The sequence below is a fragment of the Photinus pyralis genome, unplaced genomic scaffold (assembly GCF_008802855.1).
Source record: "Photinus pyralis isolate 1611_PpyrPB1 unplaced genomic scaffold, Ppyr1.3 Ppyr1.4_unclustered_Scaffold5186, whole genome shotgun sequence".
NCBI classification, from domain to species: domain Eukaryota; kingdom Metazoa; phylum Arthropoda; class Insecta; order Coleoptera; family Lampyridae; genus Photinus; species Photinus pyralis.
In genome coordinates this window covers 37383-55948 of record NW_022171727.1, presented here as the reverse complement: position 1 = coordinate 55948, position 18566 = coordinate 37383, and the positions used below count along the sequence as shown (strand labels likewise).

The window sequence follows — 18566 nt, the reverse complement described above, 5'->3', positions numbered from 1 at the left end:
AAAAACCCCGGCATAGGTCTGCACAAATACATGAAATAAATCAACTACGACAACAAAATATAAAAGAGAAAAATTCACAAGGAAAACATCTCAAATGGTAAGTGGAAACATGATAAAGCAGTTTAGTACAAAAACGCATTAGAACCATGTACGTTCAATTGAGAGAAAACATCTTGTAAAATGATCAATTGCATGTACATAGGAAAACATCAAAATTGCGTGGCTCTACTCCAGCTTCGGTTAACATAAATTAATTTAACACGAAAAGTACATCTGAGAATGTTAATAGCAAGTATTCATGTTGAAGTCCATTATCGCCCAAGCAAAACATATTTTAAATAGAGGACCCCTTAATTCTCGTATTGCTGGCAAGAGCTGCGATCCGCACGAGACCAGCAGGCAACAGATACAGCGAAGAATCGGACTGTATTAGGTACGTCCTTCACGGAATAGTTAAATTCAATCAGCAGAGCAACGTCACACTGATAATAAACTTCCTCGTGAATACAGAAATAAATACTTAATAAACAATGTAAAGGTACATGATTTATATAACGTTACTCAAAACAAAATTATGGAGTACGCCCTTGCTTCAATACCAAATATTTTATGCAAAATATAAATAACAAATTGTGACATGAAATTTTGTTTACCTAACCTTCGAAAACTTCGAGGTATTAAAACATTTAGAATTCAAAGCACTCGAAGGTTCAAGATAAACGCGGATGTCTTCAGAATATTCAAAAATTTAATCTCCTTTTGAGCTTCCACCGCATTCTAAGTCGTCTGAATACTTACAACTTTCTAAGCCTTTTAGCCTGCACACCTTTCAGATCATTAGCTTCCCTTCCCATCAAATAGTGTCCATAGTTTTTTTATTTTAGTCCCAATATTTATGTGACAATACAATTAGGAACTTTTGGGTCGAATTAGACCGTTGAACTTCGAACCCGAAGCGCAAAATCAACTAAGGCTTGAATACCTCGAACGAGGGGCAAGTTACAAGTCCGCATGTAGGACACCTTACTTACAGAAATTCTCTTTGGTTTAGAATCTACGTGCGATATGGGTTGCGGCTCACTAATTTCCACACATCAGATCCTTCTCTCTCCCTTTCTCTCTAATAGCCTAGTCAATTTATTGTGAATTAGAGTAACACTACTCTAGTGTATTTCCAAGTTTAATGCTTGTTATTTTCAGGTATATGAAATGAACGTCGCTTTCGTACAACTGTAGGGAAGTTGAAGGTTTGAGTAAGTGAATATTAACCCTGATTGTTGGGGAATCTTACTTGGAGATAAGTGACGTAGTTCTTGAGATCTGTTACTTAAATGGATCTTGAAACGTTTGCACCCGCTCGTCCTAAACCCAACTTTATGACACACGACGCCAAAAACTAACAATATCGGTTGCAGTAGCAGTTTATACAAATTATAATAATTATTAATTTTACAATCGTTATCATTTAACTAAAGGCTTCTTTCTTGATCCTTTTATTAGAAAACTGACGAAATGTTGCGCAGGTAGTTCTACTGACAAAGACAGGACCAAACCTAGAAGAAGCGAAAGGAGAAGTATACCGGCGAAGTCGTTAACCTAAGATAAACGTAAGTGTGTGGAATTTACGATTTGGTATTGTTACCAAGAGCGTGTAGTTGCTAATGTACGAACCAACTCGAGCGGTATCCATATGGTACTCCATTACGTGGAAGTGCACCAGATATGTGCTGTAAGTTAGCCTTGAAACTACCACGAATACTGGATTTGTTAGAAAACTGGTGACAATGCCTTAACAGAGTTTTAAGTTAACAAAAAGAGGCACATCCGTGACTCTGTAGCTTACCTCCGCGTCCAATTTCGCAAAGGTATATTATACATCCAACTGACAGTAGCATTGTCGGTCGAAGTAATGTCAAAGAAAACGTGTTCTCATATCTGTCATACTCCGAAATAACCACGTGACTACCTCCAAAAGTGGTCGCGACGTAGACAAGTAATGCTAAGATCATAAGCGGTATCGCTATCCTCTAGAACAAAAAATATTAGAAAGGGAAAAGATACCTTCTTAGTTCTGGCGGGTGCATACAATCAAAGTAGGGAATGAAACTCAAATCTCCTTCATTTATTACTTAATTAGTGACCACCTACAAAATGGTGAATTGTTAACTCAGACGGACGTATTTAATCATTAATTCGTTGTTTGAATCCCACCCTACAAATCAAATAACAGCTAGGGCGATCAATCAAATCCCTCGTATTTCTACAATAAGCCAAGGTTGCGGTTTCCGCGCTGCCGCATGACAACACGCCGAGTTCGCATTTGTAACTAATATAACTGAATGCGATCCACACTCCAGATATTTCGTTGCTGAGGTTTCCGAAACTAATTAAAAGAACAATACCCTTTATTTTTTAGCCCATTTAAGAATTAAAAAAATGTGTTATTGTTTGCGTTTTGTTCGTCCGTCCGTTTGTCCCTTGGTCTGTCCGGACCCATTTGAGCGGTTTTGATCTACTTTTAGGGGAATTGTCCTAGAGTCATTTTTTGCAATAAATAGCATATATCTGATGAAGGTGTGGAACGTCATGGTATACATCTACTTTGTGATGTCAAAACCTTCCATGCAAATATCTGCAGAGTGTCTGAGGAGGATTTTCCCACACGAGGCAAAGATCGCCTAGATGTAACACATCTACTGTCAATGTAAAAGCTTAATAATTGTGAATAGCATACATTTTGAAAGTTTGCCAAATATTTTGAATGGAGCGGCAACCGGTAAAAAGATTAAAGACAATTAATTCGTGCTTTTTTGACTGTTACAACCCTAAGTTGTAAGGGTAATTTTTGACATTTTCACACTGCGGAACATTGATAAATTATTCCAGTGTATGAACCAAATTTTAACTGTTAAATTGCGAAAACCTGAAGTACAGGTTGTTCCTGAATCAAATTCTTCGACCAAATTTTACTGGACGAATAAAAAGGTCCTATTGTATTGTACAACAAGCCGTTCCACCACCAGATTTTCTGAACTGCCGTGACCCTTCCAAAGGAGAAAAATCAACTGGAATTTGGACAGAATCGGGGATCACCAACCGATGGAAATAAGGCTAATAGGGAAGAGAAAAAGAGCAAGAAATGAAGAGTTTCGACGACGAAGGGAGATGCAGTTATGGACAAGAAGCACGATGGAGGATTGTAGAAGGAGATTAGAGGAGCAAGCATATGAAATAGGTAAGGGCACAGAGGAGGAGTGGAAAATAGAAAGGAGAGTATTAAAAAATGTAACAAAGTTTACCCGCAAGGCGCACGTGGCGCTGTAAGTAGCTAGCTCGCCTCATTAAACAACTTCTTGATTAAGCCCGAACCGCCGAAATGACCATGGTGGGTGAGAGATTCCAACGGAACCAAGAAGGAATCCGCACCTGAGAAGAATATGTTTCTTCTGCAATTTCTGAGCCCACGATGTCAGCGTATGTCAAAAGAAGAGGGAACAGGTGTCAAAGTCCAAAACTCCCGATGCGAACACCGTCTAGCACTGCTACGGCTGCGGCAAACCAGGAGTCCTACGTCGAATGTGCAACGATTGCAACAGAATTCCGAAGATTAGAGCACCCCAAGATGTCAGTTTCTGCGTACTGAATTCTGAGTGCCCGATCTCGCCCTATCCGTTCTAGAGCATAATAGTACAGCCTACTTGGACAGTGGCGCGTAAGTCAGCGTCGGAACCCACGAGCTGCAACTGCCACCAGTTCACCAAAACAGAAACGGACGTCACTCTGGCTGATGGGAAGAGAACACGCCAGACCGTAAAGGTAGCAGGTAATGGAAAGGATGGGAGAGATAAAAAAAGGAATCTGTGGGGCAGAGGGTGTACAGAAGAGAGAAACAGATACAGAACAATGATGGAAAGAGAAAGAAAGGGCGAGATAGAAGAGAAGGAGGTGATAGAACATAAAATAGGTACAAAATAATATGTAAGGAAAAAAGATGAAGAAACAAAGAATATAAAGAAGAAACCAGGGAAATAAAAACAGAAAAGGAAGATGGTAAACAGAGGAACAGGGAAAACACATAAGTGGGAGAGAAATACAAATAGACGAATAGAAACAGTACTTTATGGTGAGGGATAGAGGAGGTGGAAGGAAACCAGATATCAAGAGAAGAGATGGAGCAACAATTTAAGAGACTCAAGAAAGGGAAGGTGGCAGGGCATGGATTTTCGCTACAGATAGTATTAAATATGGAGAAACTGAGAAAAGGAATTAGAAAAAAGGTCGGAATGGTGGTAGCGTTTTTCATGGATCTAAGTGCGGATTTTAACAGGGTAGAAGGTTAAGAAAAAGATAGCGGCTCTTAGGAACAAATGCGTCGAAAGTAGAAGGCGATGTACTTGGGTCGGAAGAAAGGCGCATTACCTAAACGCCAGGGTAAATAAGAACGAATGTTGGCGACAGCTGTGTGACCAAATCGAGAAAGAAGCCATGGGGCGGCGCATATAAGATCGGGAAGATTGGCGTGAGGGAGCTAGCGATCGGGCTAGACGCGGAAGTCCAGGAACAGGTGCAGGCTCTGAGAGAAAGAATTGACCGACAAATGGCGGTAGACGATCAAGACAACCAAAGGAAGATCGAAGAAAAGGAGGTCATGCCCAAAAAGAAAGCTCCAGGACCGGACGGACACTTCGCAGATTATGACCGCCTGACCAAACACTTAAAGCCTACCTGATAATCATTACCTTTTCCATGATAGGTAGTTCTTCCTCTTTCACCTTGAACATGAGGCAACCCAGTAAAAATCCCATCAACCATGACGAGGCCCTTGTAGGTAGAAAGGTGTAGAAGTGTTTTGCGAAAGTTGCTTCGTCTCTGCGTAGGTGGTTAAAGTGGTCGTTTCAAATTGATGGACACTTACCCGCATTGATCTTCGGCGCACAATTTATATGTCCAAGCCATTACGAATGTGGTTGCCATGGAAATTAGAACCAAAGCGACCGTGGCCACCATAGTTTCTCTTCTCCATCGCGCTAGAGGGAGTAGCAGCAAAGGAGAGAGTACATACATCTGGAAATCCACCGAAAGGTACCAAGACTGTGGAATGCACTAGAATTTTAAGTGTTTATCAAACGTCTAACGAGTTGCGCTTACTATAGCTGATTGATAATTTTGAATGTATAGCAGGCATGACCACCAATGTGTTTGGCACGGTCCAATAACGTCATCCGTCCGATACCATAACGGCCCAGATCCAATATAGCCAAACCATGTTAGTGTAAACAACATAACAGCCAAGACTGCCGGTGTAAGCCTAAAACGGTTTTTCTATTAAACTGGTGGAAACTGGATGGTGAGCTTTATACCTCAGGTACCTTTCGATGTAGTACGAGGGAATGTTGAATTCCTCACTTTTAAGCTTTCTTCGTAAAAAATTGTATGCAACCAAGCATCCAGAAATTAGAAAAAATAAGTCGACTCCAAAGGGTAATGTCAATAAGGGTCCATCTATTGATTGATGTATCCACTAAAACAATCAACGAGATCGTGGAAAACCAACGGGAACACTTTTTACGTATGAAGAGAAATAGTAGGAATTTCTGGTGGCTTTTCCAAGGTGAAATGTGCCGGTGTGCACTAAGATTACCATGGTCATAGCAATTACTCGAATGCCATTCAAGCACGCAATATCACTAGCGCTGGATTTGCTAACTCTAAAAATTAGTTTTCCATTCGTCCACAGCGAAAATGACTTTAGCGCCCAATGCGAGTCGGCTGAAATTTGAACTGAACCACTTGGTCAACTGAGAGTTTTCCTACCTTTCAAACAGAGCTCGTATATCGTCGAGGCGACAATCAGAAGTAGAAGAGCGCACGCAAGTGCTCTAAATTGGACATTTAGGGCAACCGCATGCACAATAGGTAGGCACTTACAGAGTTACGTAGGCCCCCGCTGTAATCCTAGGTCGGGTTTCCCTCGTCTGGCAGGCTCCTTCCGTTAACGTCATGTTTAGTCCCATTCCTTTCGCGATCCTTTCAAAATCGACGGCCAAACACGAATCCGGAAAGCAAACCCCGAATTCCATTTTGTTGGTGTCTAAAGTCCAATACACCAGCCTTATGGTTACATTATTGACCTGCCGACATTAAGGCGAGAATAGACTAGCAAGATTTCTCGCGCAAGTTGCTGTCTGATAGGATGTCCAGCACCTTGCGACAATAAAACTTACTATAGCGCGTTCGCACCTCCAGATACAGTATCGTGCTTATGAACGTACAGTACATCCTTGCCAAACGTAACAATGACAGCACAAGGCGATAATGTTGTGCTTTAATACTTCAATTCAATCATATGTCAGTTTGGCATCGTTGCGGTGAGGAACAAGAAGAGCGCTATCGAAGAATGACGCAAAGAGTAGTCCATAAGACCCCATACTGCATCTGGAGGTACAGTCGAAACGTACAGGAGACCTCTGGGGAAGTTTTCTCACAAATTCAGATCGGTTCTGAATTTTTGAGCGTGAGTCGATAGTGCTTGAACTGCGGGAGACCGTGTCACGTAACTGACAACTGCTCTGATAAATCAAATTGTGTTCTCTGCGACGGAATTAAAGCAGAAAGTGGAGCGGGGCACCGATGTTATGGACAAAAGTGCGCTTTCAATCAGAATTCTGTGGGGTGCGGATAGCGCTACAGGTTGGTGATATATCGGTGATACTGAAGCGAAATGTTGGCGATTGTGGTGTCTGGTGTACAAGACATGTGTGAATATCTGTCAACGGCACGTTTTAAGTGAGTGTATCTGTGATTGTTTTTCTCTCTTTCTCCTTTTCTTTTTAGCACATTTTTTAAGAATTAAACAAATGTGCTATTGTTTGCGTTTTGTCCGTCCGTCCGGACCCACTTCTGCCGTTTCGAACTACTTCTAGGGGAATGGTCCTAGAGTCCTGGAATGTTGTGCAGTAGGTTGCCTATACCTTGAAGGTGTGCCAGATGGCCATCAAATTTCGCTGTCCTTAAGTTGAACTTTAGAAAAGGGGGGGGGGGGGGGTTAACACATGTTCTACCCTTCATGGTATTCTAATGGAAGGTCTCATCGAAATAAATTGGTTTGTACAAACTATAACTTTCCCCTGCGACTCTTTTTCGGGATCAGTGAGCGACGGGGCCTGAAGGGGGGGTGGGGGTAAAAATTAATTTTATCTCTCTTTGTATTCTAATTAAAGGTCTCAACGAAACGAACCGTTTTCTACCAACTACTGCCCTTCTTTCTGTCTTCTTATCAAAGTACGGGGCGGAGGGGGAGTGGAACTAGTTTTATCCTTCATGGTACTCTAATGAAAGGTCTCAACGAAAGGAATTAATACCTACGAACCATACCCCTCCTCCTGGACCTCTTATCGTGATCGGGTATATTTCCTTACACCTCAAGAACGGATTGTCGGAAGAGGGTACTCACAAAGGGCGATTGAGACGTCTGCAAGAAATATATCCATTGGTGATGTCAAAGCAAAAGCTATTTCTGTTAAACAAATGCGCTTTATCTGCACAAGAGTTGTGCACAATTTATACTTGTTTATATAGTCTCACGTGAGTGGTCGCCGCAGAAAAGAAATGCGACTCTGCAATAGCGTCAAAGATTGGTGCCCCAAGTGGAAAGGGGATCCATAAACACCACCTAGGCAGAGTGAGAGTGGTCTTAACCTGTATGAGGGATGGAGGCGGAGTTTAGAGGTGAGAGAGATGGGTATAGGAGACGAATACGTGTACACTGCCAAACATGGGAATAGACCTTTCCCAGGCACGAAAGCACTGGAACTGGAATCCTCAGGAAGACAATAACGCCGGGTTTGTGCAAGGCAGCGAAACAAATAGCAGGGAACAAATCTCCAGGTCCGGACGGGGTGCAGTTAGCGGCCGTCTAGGGTCTGGCGTTGGGGAAACCCGATATGGCGGTGAAGTTATTAACCAACAGGAAGCGATGTAATCTGGTGTTGATATTGATAAGGATCCAGTCCTATCGGCCACACAGACAATGCCTCTTGGATCCGGTGGAGAAGCTTTTCGGAAGAATAATAAAAAATATATACAATAATGCAAAAATGTCTAAAAGGAAGTTCGACTTTGTGAAGAGCCGAACAACTGGCGACGCTCTGGCAGAGGTGTCGATGGTAAACTCCGGCACATGGAGAACCAGGGAGGTGTGCGTGACCAGATTTGAGGAACTCTTCTAATGAGGTAATACGCGAACGCGAGGCTCTCCGGAAACTAGAAACGCCCGTTTAATTGAGGAGGATGAAGGGCAGACAGCTGACCATTCGGCAGCATAAAGCCAGGATCGCCATGTTGACGGGTAGAAGGTTGGAGGTGGTAAGCATTGACACAGTGGACGAGGCTTTTCGGGGGAACAAACCGCAAGAGAGGATTCTGCGGTCGTTTTATAATGGCGAAAATGATTTAAGGGGTAATACGATGGCTTTTGCAGCACTTTTAGATGATCTTGTGATGCAGACCAGGTCTTAACACGGGTTCTGCAATGAACTTATAAGAATGTCAATAGAAGCAGGCCCAAAGCTGATCTTAGTGAATGAGAAAATTTGTGTGATCTTCATAGAGATGAAAATGAATCTGGAAGCACAATTTTGAGTAGATCCTTGGCAGAGTCGTAAGAGGGATCGCCCAAATTCAGGTTAGGTACCTATATCGAATGCAATCCCGCAGCAAAATTTCGATCCCGGTATTTGCGGGATAATTTTAAATGTATTGGGAAATTAAAGCAGTTTTGTGCGGTTAACCGAATATTCTCAAACAAAACACATCGTATTTCCCGGAAAGGATGCGTCACATTCGCACTTCTCCGTTACGCGTTTTATTAATAAATTGTAAACAACGTCGTCCCCGTCCATAAATTTCGCAATCCCGCTCCATTTCCCTACGGGATTAATCCCGCAAAAAATGCTGCGGGATCCCGGTATTGCATTCCCTAGGTACCCAGTTTACGCTATGAAAGGTACTTGCAAAACACGATACATTTTTGACAGAAGAAACAACTTTGACAATTGAAGGGAACCACTCACATATCGACTTGGAACGTACAGCGATCCCAAACAGTACTTTCCAGTTAAGCCATGGTTGTTGGTACGCGCAATTCGCAAGCACTCATCAAATGACCCCAACTCAATCAAATTTCCTTCCATTGCACCAGCGGGTAACTTCCCATTTGCGTCGTACACTACAAAGCGTGGACATTAATTCGTAACCCGTGCCCATAACCTTACTGTTGAGCGCCCATTGCCTCCCTGATTGAAGGCTCGTTGCGAAATCCTTCAACTCATCCCGGCAACGGTGCGATAAGTCGCGTTTCTGGGATAAATACGACAGAAGGGACTTGGAGAACACATGCGGCGAAGAGAGAACGGCGAATCGTTCGCTTAAATAGCTGGTTTCAGCAACCCTTGCAGTTACGATGAGCAGGGTTATTAAAACTAAGAGCATGTTCAATGACTTCCATGCGGCGTGTGTTGCTGCAACTGATTGGAAATTAATGATTAAGTAATTCGGTTTCCGCAGTGATTACTAATCGAACAATAAATTAGACAAGCCCGATAGGATTTTTATGCGATAATGGGTACACTATACAGGGCGATTTTTTTTTCATTTTCACTATGGACTTCTCTTCTGTCGCAATTTCGACTGCAAAACGTAAAATTCCGTTTTTTTCTCAGTTCCTTTCGTACAATTTTCCAAGGAACCTATATGACACATTTCAGCCTTTGATGCCCAGTAGTTTTGGCTGTGCCTTATTTGTCAGTCGCTCAGTTAGTTACGGAGGAGTTTTAGGTACGTATAGATTAAGGGTTGATGTTCATTGTAACGGACGGTCGTATTTTTTCGAATTTCTATTTTGTTTAGCATGTACCGCTTCATAGCTAATGTGAACAAAAATATGTCTATCGTTGAAAACGTTCAGCGAAGTTATAAAGAGCAGGTGCGTATCATTTTGTGCTTCGTATGCTTGGGGGAGGGGAGGTGAAGTATGGAATACCCTCCCAGGCCCCCCGGTACTACGCTTTCCCACAAAATCACCTAGACTCCCATAATTAGCTTTTGGAAAAGGACAGACTATCTTTCCTGTGGAGTATCCTAACACTAATAATGTTTTTGGGGAAGAACGTAGTGCTGAGGGGTTTGGGGTATGAAATATCCTTATTCCACAGCAGTATTTCACAGATAATCAACTGACACCTTCTAACGTATAATGTTCCACTGATACAAATCTTTTTATGTATCAGGATCACAGGAACCCAAAAGTGTGTAATTAGGAGGTAAGTTTAGTGAGAAGCATCTTCATTAATATCATAATCTCCTGATAAAAAAACTGTTCCTTAAAAATGTATTTCAATGAGAGAAGCAAGTGTAGATAGAATTTATCAAGTGGCACCTTCTAGCGTCTTATGTTCTCCTGACACACTTTTTTTAGGTATCAAGACCACAGGAACTCGGAGGTGTGTAAATAGGAGGTAAATTCAGCTTTTTTAATATTATAACCGCCTGATCTGGTGTTCAACGGCCCCTGAGCTTCTAAGATCTCCCTCAGTTTTTGCAAGAGTTTCCAGAACCTACCCGTCTCTTAGGGTGTAAGAACCTATAACGGTCTCTTCTCATTTTTATTGCTCACTTATTTTACAATTATTGATGCTGCTTTGTAGATCACTGAACTCATGCCTTCTTTCTTGATCTTCTGATTAGCAAACTGACGAAATGTTGCGCAGGTAGTTCTACTGACAAAGACAGGACCAAACCTAGAAGAAGAGAGAGGAGAAGTACACCGGCGAAGTCGTTAACCTAAGATAAACACAAGTGCTGAGAATTGACAATTTGGTGTTGTTACCAAGAGCGTGTAGGTGCTAAGGTGCGGACCAACTCGAGCGGTATCCAGGTGGTACTCCATCACTTGGAAGTGCACCAGGTATGTGCTGTAAGTTAGCCTCGAAATTACCACAAATAACGGATTTGTTAGGAAACTGGTGACAATGCCTTAAATGAGTTTTACGTTATCATCACAGGAAGGCACATCCGTGGCGTCTGTATCTTACCTCCACGTCCAATTTCGCAAAGGTATATTATACATCCAACCGACAGTAGCATTGTCGGCCGAAGTAATGCCAAAGAAAACGAGTTCTCATATCGGTCGTTCTCCGAAATCACCACGTGACTATTTCCAAAGGTGGTGGCGACGTAGACAACTATTGCGGCCACCATAAGCGGTATCGCTATCCTCTATAACGAAAAAAAATCAGATTAGGATAAGCACAAAGATATCTTGTGATCTTAATTTTCAAACTTTGAAGCTTCCACAAATTTTATTTGAATTTTCCGTGAAATCTCTACTTCAACAAGGATATAGAAGTTTGTTCTTTCAATGAAAAGTAATCATTCGCGCTTTGGTTTCTGAAACTGTTCAAAATGGAACCTGGAATCAGGGCAAAATGTAGAATTTTCAAAATTTGAAGCTTCTATAAAGAATTTTCCGGAAAATCTCTACTTCAACAAGGATATAGAAGTTTGTTCTTTCAAAGAAAAGTAATTATTCGCGCCTTGGTTTCTGAAACTGTTCAAAATGGAACCTGGAATCAGGGCAAAATGTAGGAATTTTCAAAATTTGAAGCTTCTACAAAATTTATTTGAATTTTCTGGAAAATCTCTACTTCGACAAGGATATAAAGGTTTGTTCTTTCAAGGAAAAGTAATCACTCGCGCTTTGGTTTCTGAAACTGTTCAAAATGGAACTTGGAATTAGGGCAAAATGTGGAATTTTCATAATTTGAAGCTTCTACAAATTTTATTTGAATTTCCTTGAAAATCTCTACTTCAACAAGGACATAGAAGTTTGTTCTTTCAATGAAAAGTAATCATTCGCGCTTTGGTTTCTCAAACTGTTCAAAATGGAACCTGGAATCAGGGCAAAATGTGGAATTTTCAAAATTTGAAGCTTTCACAAATTTTATTTGAATTTTCCGGGAAATCTCTACTTCGACAAGGATATAGAAGTTTGTTCTTTCAAAGAAAAGTAATCATTCGCGCTTTGGTTTCTCAAATTGTTCAAAATGGAACCTGGAATCAGGGCAAAATGTAGAATTTTCAAAATTATAAGCTTCCACAAATTTTATTTGAATTTTCCGGGAAATCTCTACTTCGACAAGGATATAAAAGTTTGTTCTTTCAAAGAAAAGTAATCATTCGCGCTTTGGTTTCTCAAATTGTTCAAAATGGAACCTGGAATCAGGGCAAAATGTAGAATTTTCAAAATTTGAAGCTTCTATAAAGAATTTTCCGGAAAATCTCTACTTCAACAAGGACATAGAAGTTTGTTCTTTCAAAGAAAAGTAATTATTCGCGCCTTGGTTTCTGAAACTGTTCAAAATGGAACCTGGAATCAGGGCAAAATGTAGGAATTTTCAAAATTTGAAGCTTCTACAAAATTTATTTGAATTTTCTGGAAAATCTCTACTTCGACAAGGATATAAAGGTTTGTTCTTTCAAGGAAAAGTAATCACTCGCGCTTTGGTTTCTGAAACTGTTCAAAATGGAACTTGGAATTAGGGCAAAATGTGGAATTTTCATAATTTGAAGCTTCTACAAATTTTATTTGAATTTCCTTGAAAATCTCTACTTCAACAAGGACATAGAAGTTTGTTCTTTCAATGAAAAGTAATCATTCGCGCTTTGGTTTCTCAAACTGTTCAAAATGGAACCTGGAATCAGGGCAAAATGTGGAATTTTCAAAATTTGAAGCTTCCACAAATTTTATTTGAATTTTCCGGGAAATCTTTACTTCAACAAGGATATAGAAGTTTGTTCTTTCAAAGAAAAGTAATTATTCGCGCCTTGGTTTCTGACACTGTTCAAAATGGAACTTGGAATTAGGGCAAAATGTGGAATTTTCATAATTTGAAGTTTCTACAAATTTTATTTGAATTTCCTTGAAAATCTCTACTTCAACAAGGATATAGAAGTTTGTTCTTTCAATGAAAAGTAATCATTCGCGCTTTGGTTTCTCAAACTGTTCAAAATGGAACCTGGAATCAGGGCAAAATGTGGAATTTTCAAAATTTGAAGCTTCCACAAATTTTATTTGAATTTTCCGGGAAATCTTTACTTCAACAAGGATATAGAAGTTTGTTCTTTCAAAGAAAAGTAATTATTCGCGCCTTGGTTTCTGACACTGTTCAAAATGGAACTTGGAATTAGGGCAAAATGTGGAATTTTCATAATTTGAAGTTTCTACAAATTTTATTTGAATTTCCTTGAAAATCTCTACTTCAACAAGGATATAGAAGTTTGTTCTTTCAATGAAAAGTAATTATTCGCGCTTTGGTTTCTCAAACTGTTCAAAATGGAACCTGGAATCAGGGCAAAATGTAGATTTTTCAAAATTTGAAGCTTCCACAAATTTTATTTGAATTTTCCGGGAAAACTCTATTTCGACAAGGATATAAAAGTTTGTTCATTCAAAGAAAAGTAATCATTCGCGCTTTGGTTTCTCAAATTGTTCAAAATGGAACCTGGAATCAGGGCAAAATTCAGAATTTTCAAAATTTGAAGTTTCCACAAATTTTATTTGAATTTTCTGGGAAATCTTTACTTCGACAAGGATATAGAAGTTTGTACTTTCAAAGAAAAGTAATCATTTGCGCCTTGGTTTCTGAAACTGTTCAAAATGGAACCTGGAATCAGGGCAAAATGTAGGAATTTTCAAAATTTGAAGCTTCTACAAATTTTATTTGAATTTTCTGGAAAATCTCTACTTCGACAAGGATATAAAAGTTTGTTCTTTCAAAGAAAAGTAATCACTCGTGCTTTGGTTTCTGAAACTGTTCAAAATGGAACCTGGAATTATGGCAAAATGTAGAATTTTCAAAATATGAAGCTTCCACAAATTTTATTTCAATTTTCCGGGAAATCTCTACTTCGACAAGTATATAGAAGTTTGTTCTTTCAAAGAAAAGTAATCATTCGCGCTTTCGCTTCTGAAACTGTTCAAAATGAAACCTCTGGAATCAGGGCAAAATGTAGAATTTTCAATATTTGAAGCTTCTATAAATTTTATTTGAATTTTCCGGGAAATATCTACTTCAACAAGGATATAGAAGTTTGTTCTTTCAAAGAAAAGTAATCATTCGCGCTTTGGTTTCTAAAATTGTGCCAAATGGAACCTGGAATTACACTGGACAGTTCATGCTTCTCCCCAGAGGAGCACAAATGGAATCTTGTTATTGGCTGAGAATTATCAGTACAGAGTGAGTACAAGGATGACTGGCCGAGGTCAAACGAAGACAAGCGTCCGAAGTAGATTGTGGATCGGGACTATGGAAAACAAGTTTGCTCTGGCGCGATGCACATGTTGATCTTCCTGAAAGCAGAGAGCAAACTTTGAGACGTCTCAATCTTCTGGAGAAAAGATCCGAGTGGTTCTTGAGCTCTACGGGGACTCACAATGAACAACTAGATTGTATTCAAAATGATGGAGAGGCTCAAAATACGTTTGCGCAAGGTATGGTGTTTCCCCCTCTTTGGAGTATTCAATCCCTAAAAATCAAATACGATCAGATTTTGTTTTGGATGCTCAAAGGACCATGGAGCGAATCTCAATGACAGTGTTCTGACTTGCTGCAGTCCCGTACAGGGATTTTGATGAGGCTTATATGGAGAAAAGAGTCGGCCTCACTGTTGATATCAAGGAGATATTCCACCAGGTCCTCATTCGAGACCTAGACAGAGATGCGCAAAGGTTCCTCTGGCGCAAAGACAAGTCTCAGCTCATCCCATTCAACTCCGACTTCAAGAGAATTGAAACATTTTCTTCACCATGATGGTTGAGTCCTTTCATTCCCGAAACTGATGATGACGTGTTTACAGACGACAGTCTGGTGGCTTCTTTGTTTATGTGCGATTGCTCACGGCTAAAACGAGGGTTTCTCCTATGAAGCCGCTGACAATACCACGTTTGAAACCTCAGGAAACCGCCATGAGGAGTCTTTTGGTCATTGTCGTCAAGCAGCAAATGGGATTGAAATTCCGTCAGCCAGTCTCCACATGGGCGGGAGCAGCAACTGTGAAAAGAGCACTTGATGAAGTGGTTCCAAGGGAAGAAGTCCGTAATGGTAGAGGTGAGGCACTCTGTGAACATCCGTCATCAGATTGTGAGTGTTAATTGGAATAGACTCGTTTGGAGAACCGGGAAAGAGCCGAATGGCGTCGACCTCCCCTTTTTACTACGCGTTTTTGGAAAAGATGGGCGAGAAGTATCTTCCTAAGTAGGCAAGTAACACCGATCCGGGACCTACTTTTTTGCGCAGGCGCTAAGGTCAAGGCCATTCCACTCGGTTCTGTTTGTCTATGGAAACAGGGCCTGTCCTGTCAACGAACAGAACCGAATCGGATGACATTGAACTTGGCGCCTGCGCACAAAAGTAGGTCAAAGTGGACCCCCCGGATTATCTACTTCCCCACACTGGCTACTAGAGCAAAGTGGCCAGAAAATGGGTCATCATTTAGAGTTGGAAATTCCTTGGGATTCTAGTTTGTGTCGTGATCACTCAGTTGCAATGTTTATGATGTTTCGTCTACCACCACCTTTATCTAAATTATAGACCCATACCTTTTCCATGGTAGCCATTTCCTCCTCTTTCACTTTAAACATGAGACAACCCAGTAAAAATCCAATTAACCATGACGAGGCCTTCGTAGGTAGAAAGGTGTAGAATTGTTTCATGAAAGTACTTCCTTCTCTGCGTAGTACGTTACAATGGACCCTTCAAATGAGTGGACACTTACCCGCACTGATTTTCCGCGCACAATTTATGTGTCCAGGCTATTGCGAATGTGGTTGCCATGGAAATCAAAGCCAAACCGGCTGTTACCACCATAGTTTCTTTTCTCCAGCGTGCTAGAGGGAGTAGAAGAAAAGGGGAGAGTACATACAGCTGGAAATCCAGTGAAAGGTACCAGGTCTGTCGAATGCACTAGAATTTCGAGTGTTTATCAAACGTCCAGTGACTTATCCTTACAGTAGCGGGTTGGTAATTCTGAATGTATAGCAGGCACGACCACCAGTATTTTTGGCACGGTCCAATGATGTCCTCCGTCTGATACCATAACGGCCCAGATCCAATATAACCAAACCATGTTAGAGTAAACAGCATTACAGCCAATACTGCTGGTGTAAGCCTAAAACAGTTTTTCCATTAACGTGGTGGAAATTGCATGGTGAGCTCTATACCTCAGGTACCTTTCGATGCAGTAGGAAGGAATGTTGAATTCGTGACCTTTTAGCTTTCTTCGCAAGAAATTGTAGGCAACCAAGCATCCAGAGATTTGAAGAAATATGTCGACTCCAAAGGGTAACGTCAATAAGGGACCATCTTTCGGTTGATGTATCGACTAAAAGAATCGAGGAGATCGTGGAAAACCAACGGGATCGCCTCTTACGTATGAGTAGTAGTAGGAATTTCTGGCTGCTCTTCCATGGCGAAACATGTAGATGTGATAGACAATTACCATGGTCATAGCAATTACTCGAATACCATTCAAGCACGAAATATCACCAGCGCTTGGTTTGCTAACTCGAAAAATTATTTTTCCATTCGTCCACAGCGAGAATGACTTTAATGCCCAATGCGAGTCGGCTGAAATTTGAGCTGAACCCCATGGTCAACTGAAAGGGCTTACCTTTGAAACAGAGCTCGTATATCGTCGAAGCTACAATCAGAAGTAGAAGGAGGCAGGCAAGTGCCCTAAATTCAACATTTTGGGTAACCGCATGCACAACAGATACTTACAGAGTTACGTACGCTCCCGCCGTAATCCTAGATTGGGTTTCTCTCGTCTGGCAGGTCGCTTCCGTGAGTGTCATATTTAGTCCGATTCCTTTCGCTGTCATTTCCAGGTCTATGGCCGAACACGAACCCGGAAAGCAAACCCCGAATTCCATTTTGTCGCTCTCAATGCCGTTGAATACCAGCCTTATTGTGGCATTATCAACCTGTCGACATCATTATCAATCGAAATTTTTTTACACGTGTATCTTCGTCCAGAAAAGGTGTTTCTTTTCAATTCCGTGATAAAGTTTACGGATTTTATTGGCCAAGTATGCACAAAAATATCAATTCATTTGGCTATGATGTTTGAAAGTGTCAAAAAACTGGCAAGGAAAACTCGTAACTTTAAATAAAATGGACTTGTGGTACGCTTTCCAAGCCATCGTTAAAATTATTTATCAATTTTCAAGAATATTAATTCCGATCTCTGGTGGTGGTGGTGAAATAATCTCGAGAGCATTTGAAGATGCTGTACGAGATCTTTAAAGGGGTCTTGGATTGATCTTAAGAACTTTTTACATGACCAACTTAATTGGAGCACTTTGACAGTCGTATAAGGATCTTCCACATTCAGATAAGTAGGAACAAATTTTCTTTAACCCTTGCCAATTGAGGAGAAATACTCACATATCGATTTGGAACGTACAGCGATCCCAAACAGTATTTTCCGGTTAGACCATGGTTGTTGGTACGCACAAGTCGCAAGCACTCATCAAATGACCCCAACTCAATTAAATTGCCTTCCATTGCACCAGCTGGCAGCTTCCCATTCGCGTCGTACACTACAAAGCGTGGACATTATTTCGTAACCCGTCTCCATCGCCTTACTGTTGAGCGCCCATTGCCTCCCCGATTGGAGGCTCATTGCGAAATCCTCCAGCTCATCCCGGCAACGGTGCGATAAGGCACGCTTCTTGGATAAATACGATAAAAGGGACTTGGAAAAGACTTGCGGCGAAGAAAGAACAGCGAACCGTTCGCTTAAATAGCTCGCTATAGCTACCCTTGGAGTTACGATGAGCAAGGTTGTTAAAAGTAAAAGCATGCTCAATGGCTGCCATACGGCGCGTATTTATGCAACTAATTGGAAATTAATGATTAACTAATCCGGTTTCCGCAATGATTACTAATCGACCAATAAATTTATACCAAAGATAATAGTCAATCCGATTTACATTTTCGGAAACACTTGCCAACCACCTTCTGACCGGGGTTAGATCTCTAGGTACCTGGAGGTGACCTGGCTTCTTTCTCCTCTTCTGCTCAGCCCCCGAGATGCACGTGCGTGGTTTGGTATGTTTTTTAAGCTCTGTGATCTATAGGGGTTTCCTGGGAGGCTCCCCGGATTTATTGTTTTTATCAGTCTCCATGAGAATAGTATAAATTCGTCCCTCTAGCTCCTCACCCACCACGGATACCAACAAGGGGACGGCTATCCATACGTTATACGCCGCAACCCTACATATGCTCACCCAGTCGTCGGTTTGATCCGACAGCACAGCCGATTGATCATGACCTACCGTGTTAAGCGACACAAACACGAGGTGTGCTCTTTAGTCCAGATTTCGGGGACCGTCATACCCCTGGTCGAGCCTGGCCCAACACTGAGGAGTGGGGAATTATCATTGGACCATTCCTTCAGGCCCGTCGAATGCGCATGTGTTCTTTTTCCTTGCGGTACTTTTAAGAACA

At 41.2% G+C, this 18566-nt stretch overlaps 2 protein-coding genes across 3 annotated transcripts; both read right to left on the bottom strand.

Annotated features, from left to right (window-relative positions):
* Nucleotides 1–1436: 1436 nt before the first annotated feature.
* Nucleotides 1437–9489, bottom strand: LOC116182407 (O-acyltransferase like protein-like). The gene is made up of 12 exons (XM_031502940.1): nucleotides 9273–9489; nucleotides 9072–9226; nucleotides 5929–6131; nucleotides 5815–5879; nucleotides 5570–5769; nucleotides 5361–5521; nucleotides 5149–5308; nucleotides 4916–5103; nucleotides 4740–4869; nucleotides 1844–2027; nucleotides 1643–1788; nucleotides 1437–1596 (listed from the first exon to the last, which is right to left on the bottom strand). The coding sequence occupies exons 1-12, from the start codon at nucleotides 9487–9489 to the stop codon at nucleotides 1462–1464; spliced, it is 1944 nt and encodes a 647-aa protein (XP_031358800.1). The 3' UTR covers nucleotides 1437–1461.
* Nucleotides 9490–10698: 1209 nt separating this feature from the next.
* On the bottom strand, nucleotides 10699–17835 carry LOC116182418 (nose resistant to fluoxetine protein 6-like). Of its 2 annotated transcripts, none has more exons than XM_031502955.1 (12): nucleotides 17703–17835; nucleotides 17502–17656; nucleotides 16836–17038; nucleotides 16726–16790; nucleotides 16486–16682; nucleotides 16277–16437; nucleotides 16065–16224; nucleotides 15832–16019; nucleotides 15656–15785; nucleotides 11091–11274; nucleotides 10886–11031; nucleotides 10699–10839 (listed from the first exon to the last, which is right to left on the bottom strand). In XM_031502955.1, exons 1-12 carry the CDS (start codon nucleotides 17737–17739, stop codon nucleotides 10714–10716), a joined length of 1752 nt encoding a protein of 583 aa, XP_031358815.1. In that variant the 5' UTR covers nucleotides 17740–17835; the 3' UTR covers nucleotides 10699–10713. The 2 variants fall into 2 exon arrangements, with proteins under 2 accessions (XP_031358815.1, XP_031358816.1); XM_031502956.1 differs by having other exon boundaries at nucleotides 10699–10796.
* Nucleotides 17836–18566: the final 731 nt, after the last annotated feature.

Excerpts from the sequence above, each read along its gene's own strand:
- LOC116182407 (XM_031502940.1), bottom strand. The coding sequence starts at position 9,489 with ATGCTCTTAGTTTTAATAACCCTGCTCATCGTAACTGCAAGGGTTGCT. Across the intron at positions 5,880-5,928 it reads GCGGGGGCCTACGTAACTCT|AGCACTTGCGTGCGCTCTTC; the intron begins GTAAGTGCCTAC and ends TGTCCAATTTAG. Across the intron at positions 5,522-5,569 it reads CCTACTATTTCTCTTCATAC|TGGATACATCAATCAATAGA; the intron begins GTAAAAAGTGTT and ends TGATTGTTTTAG.
- LOC116182418 (XM_031502955.1), bottom strand. The coding sequence starts at position 17,739 with ATGAGCCTCCAATCGGGGAGGCAATGGGCGCTCAACA. Across the intron at positions 16,683-16,725 it reads ATACGAGCTCTGTTTCAAAG|CCGACTCGCATTGGGCATTA; the intron begins GTAAGCCCTTTC and ends CTCAAATTTCAG. Across the intron at positions 11,032-11,090 it reads TTGCGAAATTGGACGTGGAG|GCATTGTCACCAGTTTCCTA; the intron begins GTAAGATACAGA and ends AACTCATTTAAG.